This window comes from Nerophis lumbriciformis, linkage group LG25, assembly GCF_033978685.3.
Source record: "Nerophis lumbriciformis linkage group LG25, RoL_Nlum_v2.1, whole genome shotgun sequence".
Taxonomy (NCBI): Eukaryota; Metazoa; Chordata; class Actinopteri; order Syngnathiformes; family Syngnathidae; genus Nerophis; species Nerophis lumbriciformis.
The window spans coordinates 40,151,519-40,171,788 of record NC_084572.2 but is presented as its reverse complement, the minus strand read 5'-3'; the positions used below and the strand labels follow the sequence as shown (position 1 = coordinate 40,171,788).

Below are 20,270 nucleotides of genomic sequence, written 5' to 3'. Positions count from 1 at the left end.
CAACATTAAAAATGTAAGAAAAATATGTAATGAGAAAAAGCGGAACATTTTAACCTAATAGTTAATAATAATATACTTAGTCACATGTACCACAATCTTTTGTTATAAATATATATATCTGTTTTTAGCATTTTTTTTAATTAAAAAAATATCAAAATGGCATACTTTTCAGTGTGTGGAAAGTCTGATCTAAAATATTAGAAGCTCTCAAAACAAAAACTAAATATGGAGAAAGTTTAGTTAGTCAGTTAATTAAAAAAACAACAACAACTTATGAATTAATTATTGAATTATGAATTGACAATCATAATAAACACAGTTGAACGTGTAACTGAATATTAATATTATTATTATTTAAAAAAAAAATCTATTCTCACATGGGAAAAAACAACATTAAAAATGTAAGAAAAATATGTAATGAGAAAAAGCGGAACATTTTAAACTAATAGTTAATAATAATATACTTAGTCACATATAACACAAACTTTTGTTATAAATATATATAATATCTGTTTTTAGCATTTTTTTTAATTAAAAAAATATCAAAATGGCATACTTTTCAGTGTGTGGAAAGTCTGATCTAAAATATTAGAAGCTCTCAAAACAAAAACTAAATATGAAGAAAGTTTAGTTAGTCAGTTAATTAAAAAAACAGCAACAACAACTTATGAATTAATTATTGAATTATGAATTGACAATCATAATAAACACAGTTGAACGTGTAACTGAATATTAATATTATTAATATTATTAAGCTTATGCACTTACACAATCTTATTATTATTTTTATTCCATTCTCACATGGGAAAAAACAACAGTAAAAATGTAAAAAAAAAAAAAAGAGCAAATATAATAAGGATATGTAATGAGAAAATGATGAAATATTCTAACTAATAATTATTGATATACTTAGTGACCGTATCAATTATAATACAATATCTGTTTGTAGCATTTTTTAAAGAAATAAAAATGTTTGGACATCCCTGAACTAAAGTATGAAAAGTATCGATATTTGGATATGAGAATCGACATTAGAGCGTTGAGATCTGGTATCGGCGGTGTGGATATTTCAGTATGGATCAGCACATCATGCCTAATGTTATGGATAAGTTGGGGCAAGTGGACCCGACCGTGCCTGCAGGGCCCTCCAGCCAAGCCAGCCGCCATTCAAAAAAAGATGGATAATTGTGACTGTTGGAGCTGCAGAGAAGGTAACTCCTCCCACTAAACTGCAGAGAAGATAACTCCTCCCACTAAACTGCAGAGAAGGTAACTCCTCCCACTAAACGCGGGAAACATGGCCCCGGGAGAATGTGTTCCTCCTGTCCACGTTCTATTGAGAGAGGACAGGACACACCCAGACACGCAGGGATGGAAAGTTGATGAGCAGGGCGACGGCTTACCTTGCGATAGGACAGCTCGGCCTGCTCCAGGGTGGACAGACTGTCGTAACCTTTGAACTTGTCCTTGGCCTCCTTGAGGAGAGCGTCCAGGCCGTGGCGCAGGTGAGCCCGGTAGTCTCCTCCGCACATTTCCTCCAGGCGTGGCGGCAGCAGCGCCTGCTCCACGTAGGAGTTCCTGCAGCGGCTCATCTCCTCTGGTACCTGAGGGAGGACCAACAAACTAATATCATCTCCTCTGGTACCTGAGGGAGGACCAACAAACTAATATCATCTCCTCTGGTACCTGAGGGAGGACCAACAAACTAATATCATCTCCTCTGGTACCTGAGGGAGGACCAACAAACTAATATTATCTCCTCTGGTACCTGAGGGAGGACCGACAAACTAATATCATCTCCTTTGGTACCTGAGGGAGGACCACCAAACTGATATCATCTCCTCTGGTACCTGATGGAGGACCAACAAACTAATATCATCTCCTCTGGTACCTGATGGAGGACCAACAAACTAATATCATCTCCTCTGGTACTTGAGGGAGGACCACCAAACTAATATCATCTCCTCTGGTACCTGAGGGAGGACCAACAAACTAATATCATCTCCTCTGGTACCTGAGGGAGGACAAACAAACTAATATCATCTCCTCTGGTACCTGAGGGAGGACGACCAAACTAATATCATCTCCTCTGGTACCTGAGGGAGGACCAACAAACTAATATCATCTCCTCTGGTACCTGAGGGAGGACCAACAAACTAATATTATCTCCCCTGGTACCTGATGGAGGACCAACAAACTAATATCATCTCCTCTGGTACTTGAGGGAGGACCACCAAACTAATATCATCTCCCCTGGTACCTGATGGAGGACCACCAAACTAATATCATCTCCTCTGGTACCTGAGGGAGGACCAACAAACTAATATCATCTCCTCTGGTACCTGAGGGAGGACCAACAAACTAATATCATCTCCTCTGGTACCTGAGGGAGGACCACCAAACTAATATCATCTCTTCTGGTACTTGAGGGAGGACCACCAAACTAATATCATCTCCTCTGGTACTTGAGGGAGGACCAACAAACTAATATCATCTCCTCTGGTACCTGAGGGAGGACCAACAAACTAATATCATCTCCCCTGGTACCTGAGGGAGGACCACCAAACTAATATCATCTCCTCTGGTACCTGAGGGAGGACCAACAAACTAATATTATCTCCTCTGGTACCTGAGGGAGGACCACCAAACTAATATCATCTCCTCTGGTACCTGAGGGAGGACCAACAAACTAATATCATCTCCTCTGGTACCTGAGGGAGGACCACCAAACAAATATAATCTCCTCTGGTACTTGAGGGAGGACCAACAAACTAATATCATCTCCTCTGGTACCTGAGGGAGGACCAACAAACTAATATCATATCCTCTGGTACCTGAGGGAGGACCAACAAACTAATATCATCTCCCCTGGTACCTGAGGGAGGACCAACAAACTAATATCATCTCCTCTGGTACCTGAGGGAGGACCACCAAACTAATATTATCTTCTCTGGTACCTGAGGGAGGACCAACAAACTAATATCATCTCCTCTGGTACCTGAGGGAGGACCAACAAACTAATATCATCTCCTCTGGTACCTGAGGGAGGACCACCAAACTAATATCATCTCCTCTGGTACCTGAGGGAGGACCAACAAACTAATATCATCTCCTCTGGTACCTGAGGGAGGACCACCAAACTAATATCATCTCCTCTGGTACCTGAGGGAGGACCAACAAACTAATACATCATCTCCTCTGGTACCTGAGGGAGGACCAACAAACTAATATCATCTCCTCTGGTACCTGAGGGAGGACCAACAAACTAATATCATATCCTCTGGTACCTGAGGGAGGAGAAACAAACTAATATCATCTCCCCTGGTACCTGAGGGAGGACCAACAAACTAATATCATCTCCTCTGGTACCTGAGGGAGGACCACCAAACTAATATTATCTTCTCTGGTACCTGAGGGAGGACCAACAAACTAATATCATCTCCTCTGGTACCTGAGGGAGGACCACCAAACTAATATCATCTCCTCTGGTACCTGAGGGAGGACCACCAAACTAATATCATCTCCTCTGGTACCTGAGGGAGGACCAACAAACTAATACATCATCTCCTCTGGTACCTGAGGGAGGACCAACAAACTAATATCATCTCCTCTGGTACCTGAGGGAGGACCAACAAACTAATACATCATCTCCTCTGGTACCTGAGGGAGGACCACCAAACTAATATCATCTTCTCTGGTACCTGAGGGAGGACCACCAAACTTATATCATCTTCTCTGGTACCTGAGGGAGGACCACCAAACGTATATCATCTCCTCTGGTACCTGAGGGAGGACCACCAAACTAATATCATCTCCTCTGGTACCTGAGGGAGGACCACCAAACTAATATATCATCTCCTCTGGTACCTGAGGGAGGACCACCCAGTCAACAAACTAATATCAAGTCTATTGTTTGGCTTTTTGTTTCCACTGAGATGTGATTTGACGTGAGAGCTCCTTGGTTAGCACTCATCATGTGTGATATCACTCTTCTTCTTTACCATCCCACAATTCAGGCTGGTATCGATCTGATACTGAAACGTTGTGCAAATGTGACTAATGTTTCTGCTACCATCTAAAAAGTTGTGTATTTCAAATAATAACGTAGCATAAAGAATACAGTTATTCATTTATTATTAGTATTTATTATTTACTATAATAGATATTATTATTATGTATTATATATTATTTACTATATGAGATATTATTATTGTTTATTATATATTATTTACTATATGAGATATATGTATTATTATTTATTATATTATTATTATTATTATTTATTATATATTATTTGCTAAATGAGATATTATTATTGTTTATTATATATTATTTACTATATGAGAAATATGTATTATTATTTATTATATTATTATTATTATTTATTTATTATACATTATTTGCTATATGAGATATTATTATTGTTTATTATATATTATTTACTATATGAGAAATATGTATTATTATTTATTATATTATTATTATTATTATTTATTATATATTATTTGCTATAAGAGATATTATTATTGTTTATTATATATTATTTACTATATGAGATATATGTATTATTATTTATAATATTATTATTATTTATTATATATTATTTGCTATATGAGATATTATTATTGTTTATTATATATTATTTACTATATGAGATATATGTATTATTATTTATTATATTATTATTAGTATTATTATATATTATTTGCTATATGAGATGTTATTATTGTTTATTATATATTATTTACTATATGAGATATATGTATTATTATTTATTATATTATTATTAGTATTATTATTTATTATATATTATTTGCTATATGAGATGTTATTATTGTTTATTATATATTATTTACTATATGAGATATATTTATTATTACTATTATTTATTATATACTGCCTGTACGACCACGGCCTGCGACAGGTACAAAGTATGATGGCGGTTACATAACTGGACGTGTTGATGGTAGGCTGCAAATGAAGGCAGTTTGAGAAGCTGCGGCCAAAGAATGTTCTAGTCATGCTGAAGGCCCAGCAGATGACAGATGACTGCTACTTATGTCACAGGAAACTGCCTGACTGGCATATTTAAGAACCGGGAATAGAAACAGTTCACTTCCTATCTTCTTAGTCTGTCATCTTTCACCTGAAACAAACATTATGTCCAAAAAAAGCCTCAATTAGAGATTAGTGAACCTTCACAGGCACACACAAATGGAATTAATGCTCAATTACCTGCCAGGTAACTTGCTTAGCAGACAGGAAGCTCTCCTGCAATCTTATTAACACTAACGACCTGCAGAGTGTCGCCCTTTAGCCGTGTGTGTGTGTGTGTGTGTGTGTGTGTGTTACGGCATGTAGCCTGAAAGGGGTTGCAAGAAGATGAATACCTGGATTTACCAACTTTTAGATGGAGCCAAATATGTCTCCGTGTACAAACGTCTAGTCATTAATTTTCTGTCACACCTGCAGGCAAAAAGCAGGGCGCAGCATTTTTGTGGAGGCGGAGCCTACCACGTGACTTCCTGCTCAGTACACCACTATAGTCACTTCTGAGTGCTTTAGAGTGTGTCTATTCTCTGTTTTTCTCCTTTAGAAAAGAGGTGTTTACAATACGAGTCCCAAAAAGACAACCTGGAAAGAAGGAAGGAATCGTGTGGATTAAAAAAAAAAAGACTATTTGCGAGGACTACATTAACGTTGCTCACAAGTACAGAAGGATCGACAAAGCTGACAAGTTTTAATTGTGATAAGACCGGAATTTTCTGGAAAATATGCCAAAGCAGACTTATTTCACTGCGGAGGAGAGCTAGTTCAACACACCTGGCCCCTCCCTTCTCTTCTCTCTGTCTGCTCCTCCTTTGCTGATGTCAATGTTAGTGGATTTTACTTTTTTTTAAATGTTTTTTTTATTGAAGCAACATGGTTGTTAACGTTCAGGGATGTGAGCAAACTTTGAGAAAAAAGAGGAAAATTGCTAAGAGAAAGTTGATCCCTCACTATGCTGCTTTTAGAGTGCAGCACTTTATGTTGTGTTCAAAGTGTCACTCAAATATGGACTTTCATCCAGGCTGGAAGTCATTACTCATATCTACATCGTTTCTTAAACTTTTGGATTGACAAACCCTGTTCAAGAACCAATCAAGTTGGAATATGGAGGTTCCACTGGTATGTGCATGGCAGAGACCGTCTGGACTGTGTAGAACTGTTCCACGTTGGACTGGAGTACAAATATGGGCATGGGAAGGACACGTGTGTGTTTGTGTTGCCATGGCGATGTCAAACCACAGCATGGCTTGGATCAGACGTAAGGAAATGTTTGCTGAAGGCACAAACTTTGAAGCAGGAGGCGACATGTTGCCTTCATTTATTTATTTGTGTCCTTCTCAGGCCCGTAACTCACCCGGAACAGTTTCCTGCACTCCTGGATCATGTGGGCCAAGCCGTGAGTCGCCGCCAGGTTCTCGTTCAGGTCTCTCTGGTCCGGCTTTCCCAGAGTCGGCTTCCTGTTCATCACCCTGCGAGATTAGGGGCGGAGACACCTCGTTAAGTGTCTGCCTTAATTAGATGCACATGTTCCCTTTCTACCACATCCTGCCCTTATATATATATATATATATATATATATATATATATATATAAATTTGGGGAACAACAGGAATTTGAAAAATATAAAGAATAATACCACAATTGTCCTTAATGATGTGAATGGGTTGGTGTTGGAATTTTTCGAAACGGTTAAAAAATGTTGACGTAGTAACAGTTGGTATTTTGGAATTCCTGGAATTTCAGGAAAACCAGATTTTTTTACGGAGAAACCCCCCAAAACTTTTGTTGTCCCAATTAAGAAGAATATTTTGAAGTTGGAATGGACAAAAACAGTTTAAAAATGTGGACTGTGAAAACCTTCCAGGAAAAAGGTAAAATAGGGCTTTGGAAAACCAGGAATTCCTGGAATAAATTTGAACTTGGAAAATGTTGAGTGTAGTGTGTGGATGGTGGAATGCTTCACATCGGATGAGAAATGTGGGATATGCAGTCGATTGTATATTTCCCATTCATTGTCAATGGGAAGAAAATTCCTGGAAATTACAGAAAAAAACGGTAATTTGGAGAAAGGGACAACATGTTTTGGTTGAAAGGTAGGAATCGGGTAAAAAAAATGGAGCAACATTTTGGGAATTGTGGGCGTTGTATAACTATGAACACGTCCATTCATTCGAATGGGAATATCCTGGAGATTTGGGAAAAAAACGGGAATTTGGGAAAATACAGAATAATACCACAATTGTCCTTAATGATGTGAATGGGTTGGTGTTGGAATTTTTTGAAATGGTTGAAAAATGTTGATTTAGTAACAGTTTGAATTTCATTGGTATTTTAGAATTCCTGGAATTTCGGGAAAACCGGAATTTTTTACGGCAAAACCCCCCAAAACTTTTGTTGTCCCAATTAAGAAGAATGTTTTGAAAGTGGAATGGACAAAAACAATTTAAAAATGTGGACTGTGAAAACCTTCCAGGAAAAAGGTAAATTTGGGCTTTGGAAGACCAGGAATTCCTGGAATAAATTTGAACTTGGAAAATGTTGAGTGTAGTGTGTGGATGGTGGAATGCTTCACATCGGAGGAGAAATGTGGGATATGCAGTCGATTGTATATTTCCCATTCATTGTCAATGGGGAGAAAATTCCTGGAAATTACAGAAAAAACGGTAATTTGGAGAAAGGGACATGTTTTGGTTGAAAGGTAGGAATCGGGTAAAAAAAATGGAGCAACAATTTGGGAATTGTGGGCGTTGTATAACTATGAACATGTCCATTCATTCGAATGGGAATTTCCTGGAAATTTGGGGGAAAACAGGAATTTGGGAAAATATAGAATAATACCACAATTGTCCTTAATGATGTGACTGGGTTGGTGTTGGAATTTTTCAAAACGGTTGAAAAATGTTGACGTAGTAACAGTTGGTATTTTGGAATTCCTGGAATTTCAGGAAAACCGGAATTTTTTACGGAGAAACCCCCCAAAACTTTTGTTGTCCCAATTAAGAATGTTTTGAAAGTGGAATGGACAAAAACAGTTTAAAAAATGTGGACTGTGAAAACCTTCCAGGAAAAAGGTAAATTCGGGCTTTGGAAAACCAGGAATTCCTGGAAAAAATTTGAACTTGGAAAATGTTGAGTGTAGTGTGTGGATGGTGGAATGCTTCACATCGGATGAGAAATGTGGGATATGCAGTCGATTGTATATTTCCAATTCTTTGTCAATGGGGAGAAAATTCCTGGAAATTACAGAAAAAACGGTAATTTGGAGAAAGGGACATGTTTTGGTTGAAAGGTAGGAATCGGGTAAAAAAAATGGAGCAACAATTTGGGAATTGGGGGCGTTGTATAACTATGAACATGTCCATTCATTCGAATGGGAATTTCCTGGAAATTTGGGGGAAAACAGGAATTTGGGAAAATATAGAATAATACCACAATTGTCCTTAATGATGTGACTGGGTTGGTGTTGGAATTTTTCAAAACGGTTGAAAAATGTTGACGTAGTAACAGTTGGTATTTTGGAATTCCTGGAATTTCAGGAAAACCGGAATTTTTTACGGAGAAACCCCCCAAAACTTTTGTTGTCCCAATTAAGAAGAATGTTTTGAAAGTGGAATGGACAAAAACTATTTAAAAATGTGGACTATGAAAACATTCCAGGAAAAAGGTAAAATAGGGCTTTGGAATTCCTGGAATAAATTTGAACTTGGAAAATGTTGAGTGTAGTGTGTGGATGGTGGAATGCTTCTCATCGGATGAGCAATGTGGGATATGCAGTCGATTGTATATTTCCAATTCATTGTCAATGGGAAGAAAATTCCTGGAAATTACAGAAAAAACGGTAATTTGGAGAAAGGGATAACATGTTTTGGTTGAAAGGTAGGAATCGGGTAAAAAAAATGGAGCAACATTTTGGGAATTGTGGGCGTTGTATAACTATGAACACGTCCATTCATTCGAATGGGAATTTCCTGGAAATTTGGGAAAAAACGGGAATTTGGGAAAATACAGAATAATACCACAATTGTCCTTAATGATGTGAATGGGTTGGTGTTGGAATTTTTTGAAATGGTTGAAAAATGTTGATTTAGTAACAGTTTGAATTTCATTGGTATTTTAGAATTCCTGGAATTTCGGGAAAACCGGAATTTTTTACGGAAAAACCCCCCAACATTTTTGTTGTCCCAATTAAGAAGAATGTTTTGAAGTTGGAATGGACAAAAACAGTTTAAAAATGTGGACTGTGAAAACCTTCCAGGAAAAAGGTAAAATAGGGCTTTGGAAAACCAGGAATTCCTGGAATAAATTTGAACTTGGAAAATGTTCAGTGTAGTGTGTGGATGGTGGAATGCTTCACATCGGAGGAGAAATGTGGGATATGCAGTCGATTGTATATTTCCCATTCATTGTCAATGGGGAGAAAATTCCTGGAAATTACAGAAAAAACGGTAATTTGGAGAAAGGGACAACATGTTTTGGTTGAAAGGTAGGAACCAGGTAAAAAAAATGGAGCAACATTTTGGGAATTGTGGGCGTTGTATAACTATGAACACGTCCATTCATTCCAATGGGAATTTCCTGAAAATTTGTGGGAAAACAGGAATTTGGGAAAATATAGAATAATACCACAATTGTCCTTAATGATGTGACTGGGTTGGTGTTGGAATTTTTCAAAACGGTTGAAAAATGTTGACGTAGTAACAGTTGGTATTTTGGAATTCCTGGAATTTCAGGAAAACCGGAATTTTTTACGGAGAAATCCCCCAAAACTTTTGTTGTCCCAATTAAGAATGTTTTGAAAGTGGAATGGACAAAAACAGTTTAAAAAATGTGGACTGTGAAAACCTTCCAGGAAAAAGGTAAATTTGGGCTTTGGAAAACCAGGAATTCCTGGAAAAAATTTGAACTTGGAAAATGTTGAGTGTAGTGTGTGGATGGTGGAATGCTTCACATCGGATGAGAAATGTGGGATATGCAGTCGATTGTATATTTCCAAATCTTTGTCAATGGGAAGAAAATTCCTGGAAATTACAGAAAAAAACGGTAATTTGGAGAAAGGGACAACATGTTTTGGTTGAAAGGTAGGAATCGGGTAAAAAAAATGGAGCAACAATTTGGGAATTGTGGGCGTTGTATAACTATGAACATGTCCATTCATTCCAATGGGAATTTCCTGAAAATTTGGGGGAAAACAGGAATTTGGGAAAATATAGAATAATACCACAATTGTCCTTAATGATGTGACTGGGTTGGTGTTGGAATTTTTCAAAACGGTTGAAAAATGTTGACGTAGTAACAGTTGGTATTTTGGAATTCCTGGAATTTCAGGAAAACCGGAATTTTTTACGGAGAAATCCCCCAAAACCTTTGTTGTCCCAATTAAGAATGTTTTGAAAGTGGAATGGACAAAAACAGTTTAAAAAATGTGGACTGTGAAAACCTTCCAGGAAAAAGGTAAATTCGGGCTTTGGAAAACCAGGAATTCCTGGAAAAAATTTGAACTTGGAAAATGTTGAGTGTAGTGTGTGGATGGTGGAATGCTTCACATCGGATGAGAAATGTGGGATATGCAGTCGATTGTATATTTCCAATTCTTTGTCAATGGGAAGAAAATTCCTGGAAATTACAGAAAAAAACGGTAATTTGGAGAAAGGGACAACATGTTTTGGTTGAAAGGTAGGAATCGGGTAAAAAAAATGGAGCAACAATTTGTATGTCCATTCATTCGAATAGGAATTTCCTGGAAATTTGGGGAAAAAAACGGGAATTTGGGAAAATATAGAATAATACCACAATTGTCCTTAATGGTGTGAATGGGTTGGTGTTGGAATTTTTTGAAATGGTTGAAAAATGTTGATTTAGTAACAGTTTGAATTTAATTGGTATTTTAGAATTCCTGGAATTTTGGGAAAACCGGAATTTTTTACAGAAAAACCCCCCAACATTTTTGTTGTCCCAATTAAAAAGAATGTTTTGAAGTTGGAATGGACAAAAACAGTTTAAAAATGTGGACTGTGAAAACCTTCCAGGAAAAAGGTAAAATAGGGCTTTGGAAAACCAGGAATTCCTGGAAAAAATTTGAACTTGGAAAATGGTAAGTGGAGTGTGTGTGGATGGTGGAACGCTTCGAATCGGTTGGAGAATGTGGAAATAGTGTAAGTTCCAAAAATGGCCCACTGGAAAAAAATTACCCGTAAAACTGGGAATTTTGGGTAATCTGGGATATCAAAAAATTTTTTGGGGGGGGCCTCACCATTCTCGGTCACACCGGTTCTGGTCGGATGAGAACTGTGGGCTGTGGAGCGCACCAAAGGTTTGTGGCGTAATAATAATAATAATAATAAATAGATGTTTTTGGACATTGACACAATAATAGTTGATGAATTATTTTAATCCAAAAATTGATTCTTAAAAAAAAATAATAGAAAAATGGTAAAAAAAAAAAATTAAAAGAAAAAGGTAAAATTGCAAGAAAAAAATGTTTTTTATCAATCCTCAAAAATAAAAATGGATATAGAATGGTAATAAATAAAAATGTGTGTTTTCTCACCTGATTGATTCTTAAAAAAAAAAAAATAGAAAAATGGTAAAAAAAATAAAAAAAAATAAAAAAAAATGGTAAAATTGCAAGAATTTTTTTTTAATCAATTCTCAAAAATATAAATGGATATAGAATGGTAATAAATAAAAATGTGTGTTTTCTCACCTGATTGATTCTTTAAAAAAAAAAAAATAGAAAAATGGTAAAAAAATAAAAAAAATAAAAAAAAATGGTAAAATTGCAAAAAAAAATTTTTTTATCAATTCTCAAAAATATAAATGGATATAGAATGGTAATAAATAAAAATGTGTGTTTTCTCACAATAATAGTTGATGAATTATTTTAATCCAAAAATTGATTCTTAAAAAAAAAAAATAGAAAAATGGTAAAAAAAAAAAAAAAAAATTTAAAAAAAAAGGTAAAATTGCAAGAAAAAATGTTTTTTATCAATTCTCAAAAATAAAAATGGATATAGAATGGTAATAAATAAAAATGTGTGTTTTCTCACCTGGTTGATTCTTAAAAAAAAAAAAAATAGAAAAATGGTAAAAAAAATAATAAAAAATGGTAAAATTGCAAGAATTTTTTTTTTATCAATTCTCAAAAATATAAATGGATATAGAATGGTAATAAATAAAAATGTGTGTTTTCTCACCTGATTGATTCTTAAAAAAAATAAAAATAGAAAAATGGTAAAAAAAATTAAAAAAAATGGTAAAATTGCAATAATTTTTTTTTATCAATTCTCAAAAATATAAATGGATATAGAATGGTAATAAATAAAAATGTGTGTTTTCTCACAATAATAGTTGATGAATTATTTTGATCCAAAAATTGATTCTTAAAAAAAAAATAATAGAAAAATGGTAAAAAAAATTAAATAAATTTAAAAAAAAAGGTAAAATTGCAAGAAAAAAAGTTTTTAACAATTCTCAAAAATATAAATGGATATAGAATGGTAATAAATAAAAATGTGTGTTTTCTCACCTGGGCGAGGGGCTCTCCTTGCGCCTGAGGGTGTTGAGGTGGAAGAGGGAGGGCGCCAGGCACACGGCCAGGTTGGTGGGCGTCATCTGGTTCTCCGCCACGCTGGCCGTCACGTCGCTCAGCAGGCACAGCAGCGTCCGCAGGGCCTCGCGGTTCTCGTCGGGCAGCAGCAGCACGGCGGCACGGGCGGCCTGGAGGCGGAGCTCCTTGGGCATGTCTGGGGGGGGGGCAGGCAGGAAAGGTGTGTCACTCAAGTGGGACATGAACGTCTTACATAAGAGTGTGTTTTCCTTCCACCTTATGAAAACATTTCCTCACGCCGCCATCATGATCAATGACCTCATCCCTCAGGTATTTCCTGCCTTGCTCTGAGGGCCTGTTTGTGTCGCCATGGCGATGGAGTGTGTGCGTATGTTTTGCTCATTTTTCATTTTCTTCTCATTAAAAAAAATGTAAAGACGAAAAAAAAAAAAGACTGCTTTATTGGATTTTCCTTTTATAACAAACCTCAAAATTGTCATGTCTGTGTAATCATGTTTTGTTTTAAGTCATGTTTTGTTTAGTTTCTGTCTTTTCACTCCCTTGTCTTGTTTCCATGATTACCCCATTAGTTTCACCTGTTCCACGTTTGGACTCATTGTGCACTCTTGATTGTCACCATAGCAACCCATTAGTTTTCACCTGTCACGTCACGCACCTGTTTCACGTCTTGAGTCACGCACCTGTTTTCGTTAATCATGTCTGTAGTATTTAAGTTCAGTGTTTTTCAGTTTGTCTTCCTGACGACCTCACCACATTTATGCTCTGTCCATGCCTGACACTTCTTTCCATGTCCATTCTTCATGCAACTATTTTTGTCCAAGCCAAGTAAGTTTTTGTTCCATGTTTATAGTCTTTTTGGTTTCATAGTTTGTTCTCCGCCATTGTGCGTGTTTTTCGTTTGTACTTTTTTGCTATAGTCTTTTGGTTTCATAGTTTATTCTCCGCCACTGTGCGCGCTTTTCGTTTTTTTTTTATATAATAAATAAATCATGTACCTTCATTCCCGCCTCGCCCGTGCCAACTTTCCGTTGCATCCCGGAAAAGCAAACACCCAGGACCAAGTCGTGACAAAAATAATGTTGGAGTTAAATAAGGTCCGTTTATTTTATTTCCAATTTTTAAATGCAAATCAATAAACTAATTTAGAGCCATTTTTTTTTCTGTTTTCATTTCTGAAACAAAAGTTGGACAACTATTTGATGAGACTTTTTAAAAAGGACAAAAGGACTCCTGCTGAACAAAGGTGTTAGCGTTATGCTAAAAACATGCTAAAGGCAAAGGAAAAGCTCAAAGGTCCGTTCATTCTATTTCCTATTCTGAAATGCAATTAAAAAACAAAATTAGGGCCGTTTTTCGATTTGTATTATATATGGATTTACATGTTTCCAGATAAACACAAAAATGTAATATATGTTCATCCAAAATGCAAAAATGCGTGTTTATCTGTGATGACAAATTGAACCGGAAGCAGTTCAGCTTCTTCTTAGTGTTTAGCATGTTTTTAGCATCATGCTAACACCTTTGTTCAGCAGGAGTCCTATTGTCCCTTTTAAAAAGTCTCTTTAAATAACTTTTGTTTCAGAAATTAAAATAGAAAAAAATGGTCAAAAATGGGTTTTTGAATTTGCATTTAAGACTTGGGAATTGAATGAATGGAAGCAACACGGACCTAAAATAATGCTTCCGCTTCAGTTTGTCATCACAGATAAACTAGCATTTTTGCATTTTGGAAGAACATGAATCGGATTTTTGTGTTTATCTGGAAAAACAAAAAATCCATAAAAGGAAAACAGCACAAAATCCAATTTTATGGCAATATTTGAATGAAAATCAACCCTTTTTTGTTTGTTTTCAAATCTGCCATCTGTAATAAAAATTGAAAAATGGCCCTAATTGAGTTTTTTGATTTGTGTTTAAAAATTGGAAATATAATAGAAAAAACTGTTTGATTTTCATTTCATATTTCATACAACAAAAATTACAATTCCTAATAAACGGAAATGTAGAAAGAGAAACGTCGCAGTTATTAGTTTTTCATTTGGAACAGACACAATTTTTTATTTGTTTGATTATAAAAACAAAAAAATGAAAAAATGATCGTTATCCATTATCTGTTATCCAATTTTATTGACGTTTTTAAAAAACGAAATTGGAACAACAAGTGAAAAAACAATTTTCTCTATTCCCCGTTCAATTTGTTTGGATGAATTGCACACGTGAGAGACGGGGAAAGTGTCGTCAAAACAATTTTCTCACGATATAGACTTCCTTTCTGTTTTTTTCATGTCCAGAGACATGAAAAGTGACAAATTTCATTGGTTTTCTATGGAGAAGGCAACGTCTTGAGTTGCTGTTGATGTTGTTCCGGGTCACTCACAGAGGAAAATGTGAAAAGAGACACTGCACGTGTGCAATCTACGCACCATACCTAATATGTTCTTGTTTTCCTCCCATGTTCACATCCCAGTTTTGAAAACATCATTCCAATATCAGATAATAGATAACGATCTGTTTTTCGTTTTTTTTAATTATCCAACCAAAAATCGGGAAAAGTGGATTTTTATGTTGAACTATTTTTCTATTCCTAAGGAAAAAGGAATGGCTGCGACTCACAACGGATGTTTTTTTCATATTCCCAAGTAACAATTTAAAGACAGGACCGCAGGATTGGCCTGTAAGAAGAAAATACTCTACTAAATACTTTCTCGCCTACACTTTGCCGTGTTCCTAGTAACGCTCTTATATAATAACTCAGGCAAAGGTAGGCAACATCACACAGCAAACATGTAACACACGCACAAATACAACACTACTACTACTACTACGAGGGGATAATGAAGAACACATCGATGATTGAAGTGCTGAGCTTACCGTCCTGCAACATTTGTGAACAAAAAGATATAAGTGCATAATCAATCTCTTTATCAACCAGACGTTGCTAAGCTAGCAAACACTTTTAAAGGTGCACTCTGCCTATTTGAAGTAAGCAACACATTCAGTATTCTCCCTCCAAATTAATTGAACTTAGTAAAAAGTAATTACATGGTAATTCAATTACATTTTTGCTAGAGTAACTATAACTCATTACATTTTCCGAACACGTGAAATGTGCCTAGAGATTTCTGTAGGTCCATGTCTGAAATAACTCCTTTATAACACATTTTAGCCAGAGTCAGACCACAGTAATTATCCCCCGCTTTTACTTTGAAATAAAAACTTCCTGCATCGGAAAATGAAAAAAAATGATCCCTTTGGTCTGTTTTTCTGTTTCTTTTTATGAGGGATTTACATTTTTGTGAAATGAAATCCATCCATCTATCCATTTTCTTCCGCCTACCTGAGATCGGGTCGCGGGGGCAGCAGCCTAAGCACAGAAGCCCAGACCCACCTCTCCCGGGAGGAGCTAAATGAAATGTAAAATGAAAATCCAAGCAGTTTTTAGATGTAGTTATCACTATTTGGTAGTCCTTACTCTTCTTTGTCTCTTTTTCAAAATTACATTTTTTTTTAAAAAATACAACATTTTTGTTTTTCAATTTTCATTCATGAAAAGAAAATGAAATGAGCAAAATATGCACTGCTGCTAAGTACAAAGCAGACTTAAAGACTGATCCATGCCAGGTGAGACTACTGGACTGGACTCTCTAAAGCAGCTGCTGTACATCCAGAATGCTGCTGCTCGAGTCCTGACTAGAAGCAGGAAACACCAGCGTATTAGTCCAGTGCCTAGGTCACTGCACCGGCTTCCTGTTGCTCAGAGAATGGACTTGAAAACAAGTCTTTCCATGAAGAGCTGGACTTAGAAGTCCTTAAGAACTGAAGTACGAAGAACATGCGGAAGGCCAGACTTGACAGAGTTTGACTTCTGGGACAAGTTCTTACACTGGTAGATCTGCAGGAAGGTCTCGGACAGCTTGCCGGTGAGCAGCGGTTCCGGCAGGTCTCGGAAGTACTGCTTGAGCATGTCTGCCACGTCGTAGGCGGACTGGCCCTCGTAGCTGACCCCGCCCCCGTCGGCCCCGCTGGCCTCGTTCATCTGCCTCAGAGCCTGGATACGGGACTTGACTCCAGACTTCCTGAAAAGACCCACCTGGGGACAGGAAGACTTGGATTAGTTTTTGCCTCATCCATCACTTCAAGCCTGAGGGAAAGAATGCGTGAAAAATAGGTATATATGTATATATATATATATATATATATATATATATATATATATATATGTATGTGTGGGAAAAAAATCACAAGACTATTTCATCTCTACAGGCCTGTTTCATGAGGGGGGGTTCCCTCAATCGTCAGGAGATATATATATATATATATATATATATATATATATATATATATATATATATATATATATATATATATATATATATACCCCCCTGACCTAGACCCACTGTACGGTGCATCCGGAAAGCGCTTCACTTTTTCCACATTTTATGTTACAGCCTTATTCCAAAATGGAATGAATGAATTTTTATCCTCAAAATTCTGCACACAATACCCCATTATGACAAAATGTGAACAAGATTTTTGCAAATTTATAAAAAACAAAAAAACAAGAAATTACATGCACTCTTTTGAGGACAACAGTGAATTTATTCCATTTCGTAATACGGCTGTAAGATAACAACATGTGGGAAAAGCGAAGCGCTGTGAATACTTTGTGGATGTACTTACTGTATGTCACACACACATTAATGAACGTAATTTGTGAGTATCACCCAAGGAAAGCACAAAATGGCTCTTGTGGGATAATATTCTTACACATCTCCAGTGACATCACAGCCAACATGGTGACATCACAGCCAACATGTGACATCACAGCCAGCATGGTGACATCACCGCCAACATGGTGACATCACAGCCAACATGGTGACATCATAGCCAGCATGGTGACATCACCGCCAACATGGTGACATCACAGCCAACATGGTGACATCATAGCCAGCATGGTGACATCACCGCCAACATGGTGACATCACAGCCAACATGGTGACATCACAGCCAGCATGGTGACATCATAGCCAGCATGGTGACATCACCGCTAACATGGTGACATCACAAGCAACATGGTGACATCACAGCCAACATGGTGACATCATAGCCAGCATGGTGACATCACAGCCAACATGGTGACATCATAGCCAGCATGGTGACATCATAGCCAGCATGGTGACATCACCGCCAACATGGTGACATCACAGCCAGCATGGTGACATCATAGCCAGCATGGTGACATCACCGCCAACATGGTGACATCATAGCCAGCATGGTGACATCACAGCCAACATGGTGACATCATAGCCAGCATGGTGACATCATAGCCAGCATGGTGACATCACCGCCAACATGGTGACATCACAGCCAGCATGGTGACATCATAGCCAGCATGGTGACATCACCGCCAACATGGTGACATCACAGCCAACATGGTGACATCCCAGCCAACATGGTGACATCACAGCCAACATGTTGACATCACAGCCAACATGGTGACATCTCAGCCAGCATGGTGACATCACAGCCAACATGGTGACATCACCGCCAACATGGTGACATCACAGCCAACATGGTGACATCACCGCCAACATGGTGACATCACCGCCAACATGGTGACATCACAGCCAACATGGTGACATTACCGCCAACATGGTGACATCACAGCCAACATGGTGACATCACAGCCAGCATGGTGACATCACCGCCAACATGGTGACATCACCGCCGACATGGTGACATCACAGCCAGCATGGTGACATCACCGCCAACATGGTGACATCACAGCCAACATGGTGACATCACCGCCAACATGGTGACATCACCGCCAACATGGTGACATCACAGCCAACATGGTGACATCACCGCCAGCATGGTGACATCACAGCCAGCATGGTGACATCACCGCCAACATGGTGACATCACAGCCAACATGGTGACATCACAGCCAGCATGGTGACATCACCGCCAACATGGTGACATCACCGCCGACATGGTGACATCACAGCCAACATGGTGACATCACAGCTAACATGATGACATCACAGCCAACATGGTGACATCATAGACAACATGGTGACATCATAGACAACATGGTGACATCACAGCCAACATGGTGACATCACAGCCAGCATGGTGACATCACCGCCAACATGGTGACATCACCGCCGACATGGTGACATCACAGCCAGCATGGTGACATCACAGCTAACATGATGACATCACAGCCAACATGGTGACATCATAGACAACATGGTGACATCATAGACAACATGGTGACATCACAGCCAACATGGTGACATCACAGCCAACATGGTGACATCATAGCCAGCATGGTGACATCACAGCCAGCATGGTGACATTACCGCCAACATGGTGACATCACAGCCAACATGGTGACATCACAGCCAGCATGGTGACATCACCGCCAACATGGTGACATCACCGCCGACATGGTGACATCACAGCCAGCATGGTGACATCACAGCTAACATGATGACATCACAGCCAACATGGTGACATCACAGCCAACATGGTGACATCACAGACAACATGGTGACATCACAGCCAACATGGTGACATCACAGTCAACATGGTGACATCACCGTCAACATGGTGACATCACAGCCAATATGGTGACATCATAGACAACATGGTGACATCATAGACAACATGGTGACATCACAGCCAACATGGTGACATCATAGACAACATGGTGACATCACAGCCAACATGGTGACATCACAGACAACATGGTGACATCATAGACAACATGGTGACATCACAGCCAGCATGGTGACATCACAGTTTAGTATTAAAGTGACAAATAATCTTTAGTGCATTAGAAATGAAGAGCCAGACTTGTGTTACACGTGAGATAATAATCCTTCTTGTTTCTTGTTCAACAGTGATGATGTAACTTCCCCCCCCCCCTTCTCCTCAGCATGTGTGACAGAATGTAAAAAAAAAGGTGTAAATGTTTGGAAGCAGACGTGAAGGAACGTGAGTGCATGATGTAACTCTTACTGGAAGAAAGCAGTAAGAGCTTGAAGACAGTGATTAAGGTGTAAGGTATGTTGTACGTTACCTGGTCCAGGCATTGGTTCCTCAGGTAACGCATAGCCTGCTGGATGCCCTGGGGGAGGGGCTGAGCGGTGCGCTGCACGATGACTTGTAGCGGGACGCCAAACACATTCCGGTCTTTGTAGTCACGCACCTTCATCCGCTTCATAAACTTTGGAACGGCCCTGCCACATGAAACAACACCTTGTTAACCTCATGGATGACTCTTTTTAGGATGTAGACAATAGGTGTCTACCTGCCACATGAAACAACACCTTGTTAACCTCATGGATGACTCTTTTTAGGATGTAGACAATAGGTGTCTACCTGCCACATGAAACAACACCTTGTTAACCTCATGGATGACTCTTTTTAGGATATAGACAATAGGTGTCTACCTGCCACATGGAACAACACCTTGTTAACATCATGGATGACTCTTTTTAGGATGTAGACAATAGGTGTCTACCTGCCACATGGAACAACACCTTGTTAACCTCATGGATGACTCTTTTTAGGATATAGACAATAGGTGTCTACCTGCCACATGGAACAACACCTTGTTTTTAGGATGGAGACAATAGGTGTCTAC

At 38.0% G+C, this 20,270-nt stretch overlaps 1 protein-coding gene across 4 annotated transcripts in view; it reads right to left on the bottom strand.

Annotated features, from left to right (window-relative positions):
• Nucleotides 1-20,270, bottom strand: part of dlc1 (DLC1 Rho GTPase activating protein) — a 222,371-nt gene that overhangs the window by 7,171 nt on the left and 194,930 nt on the right. For all 4 annotated transcript variants that reach the window (XM_061984396.1, XM_061984398.2, XM_061984400.1 and 1 more), the window contains 5 exons: nt 19,704-19,863; nt 16,499-16,706; nt 12,575-12,791; nt 6,404-6,518; nt 1,404-1,604 (listed from right to left, as the gene is read on the bottom strand). In XM_061984396.1, coding sequence (XP_061840380.1) covers nt 1,404-1,604; nt 6,404-6,518; nt 12,575-12,791; nt 16,499-16,706; nt 19,704-19,863 — 901 coding nt within the window. The remainder of the gene's footprint in view (nt 1-1,403; nt 1,605-6,403; nt 6,519-12,574; nt 12,792-16,498; nt 16,707-19,703; nt 19,864-20,270) is intronic.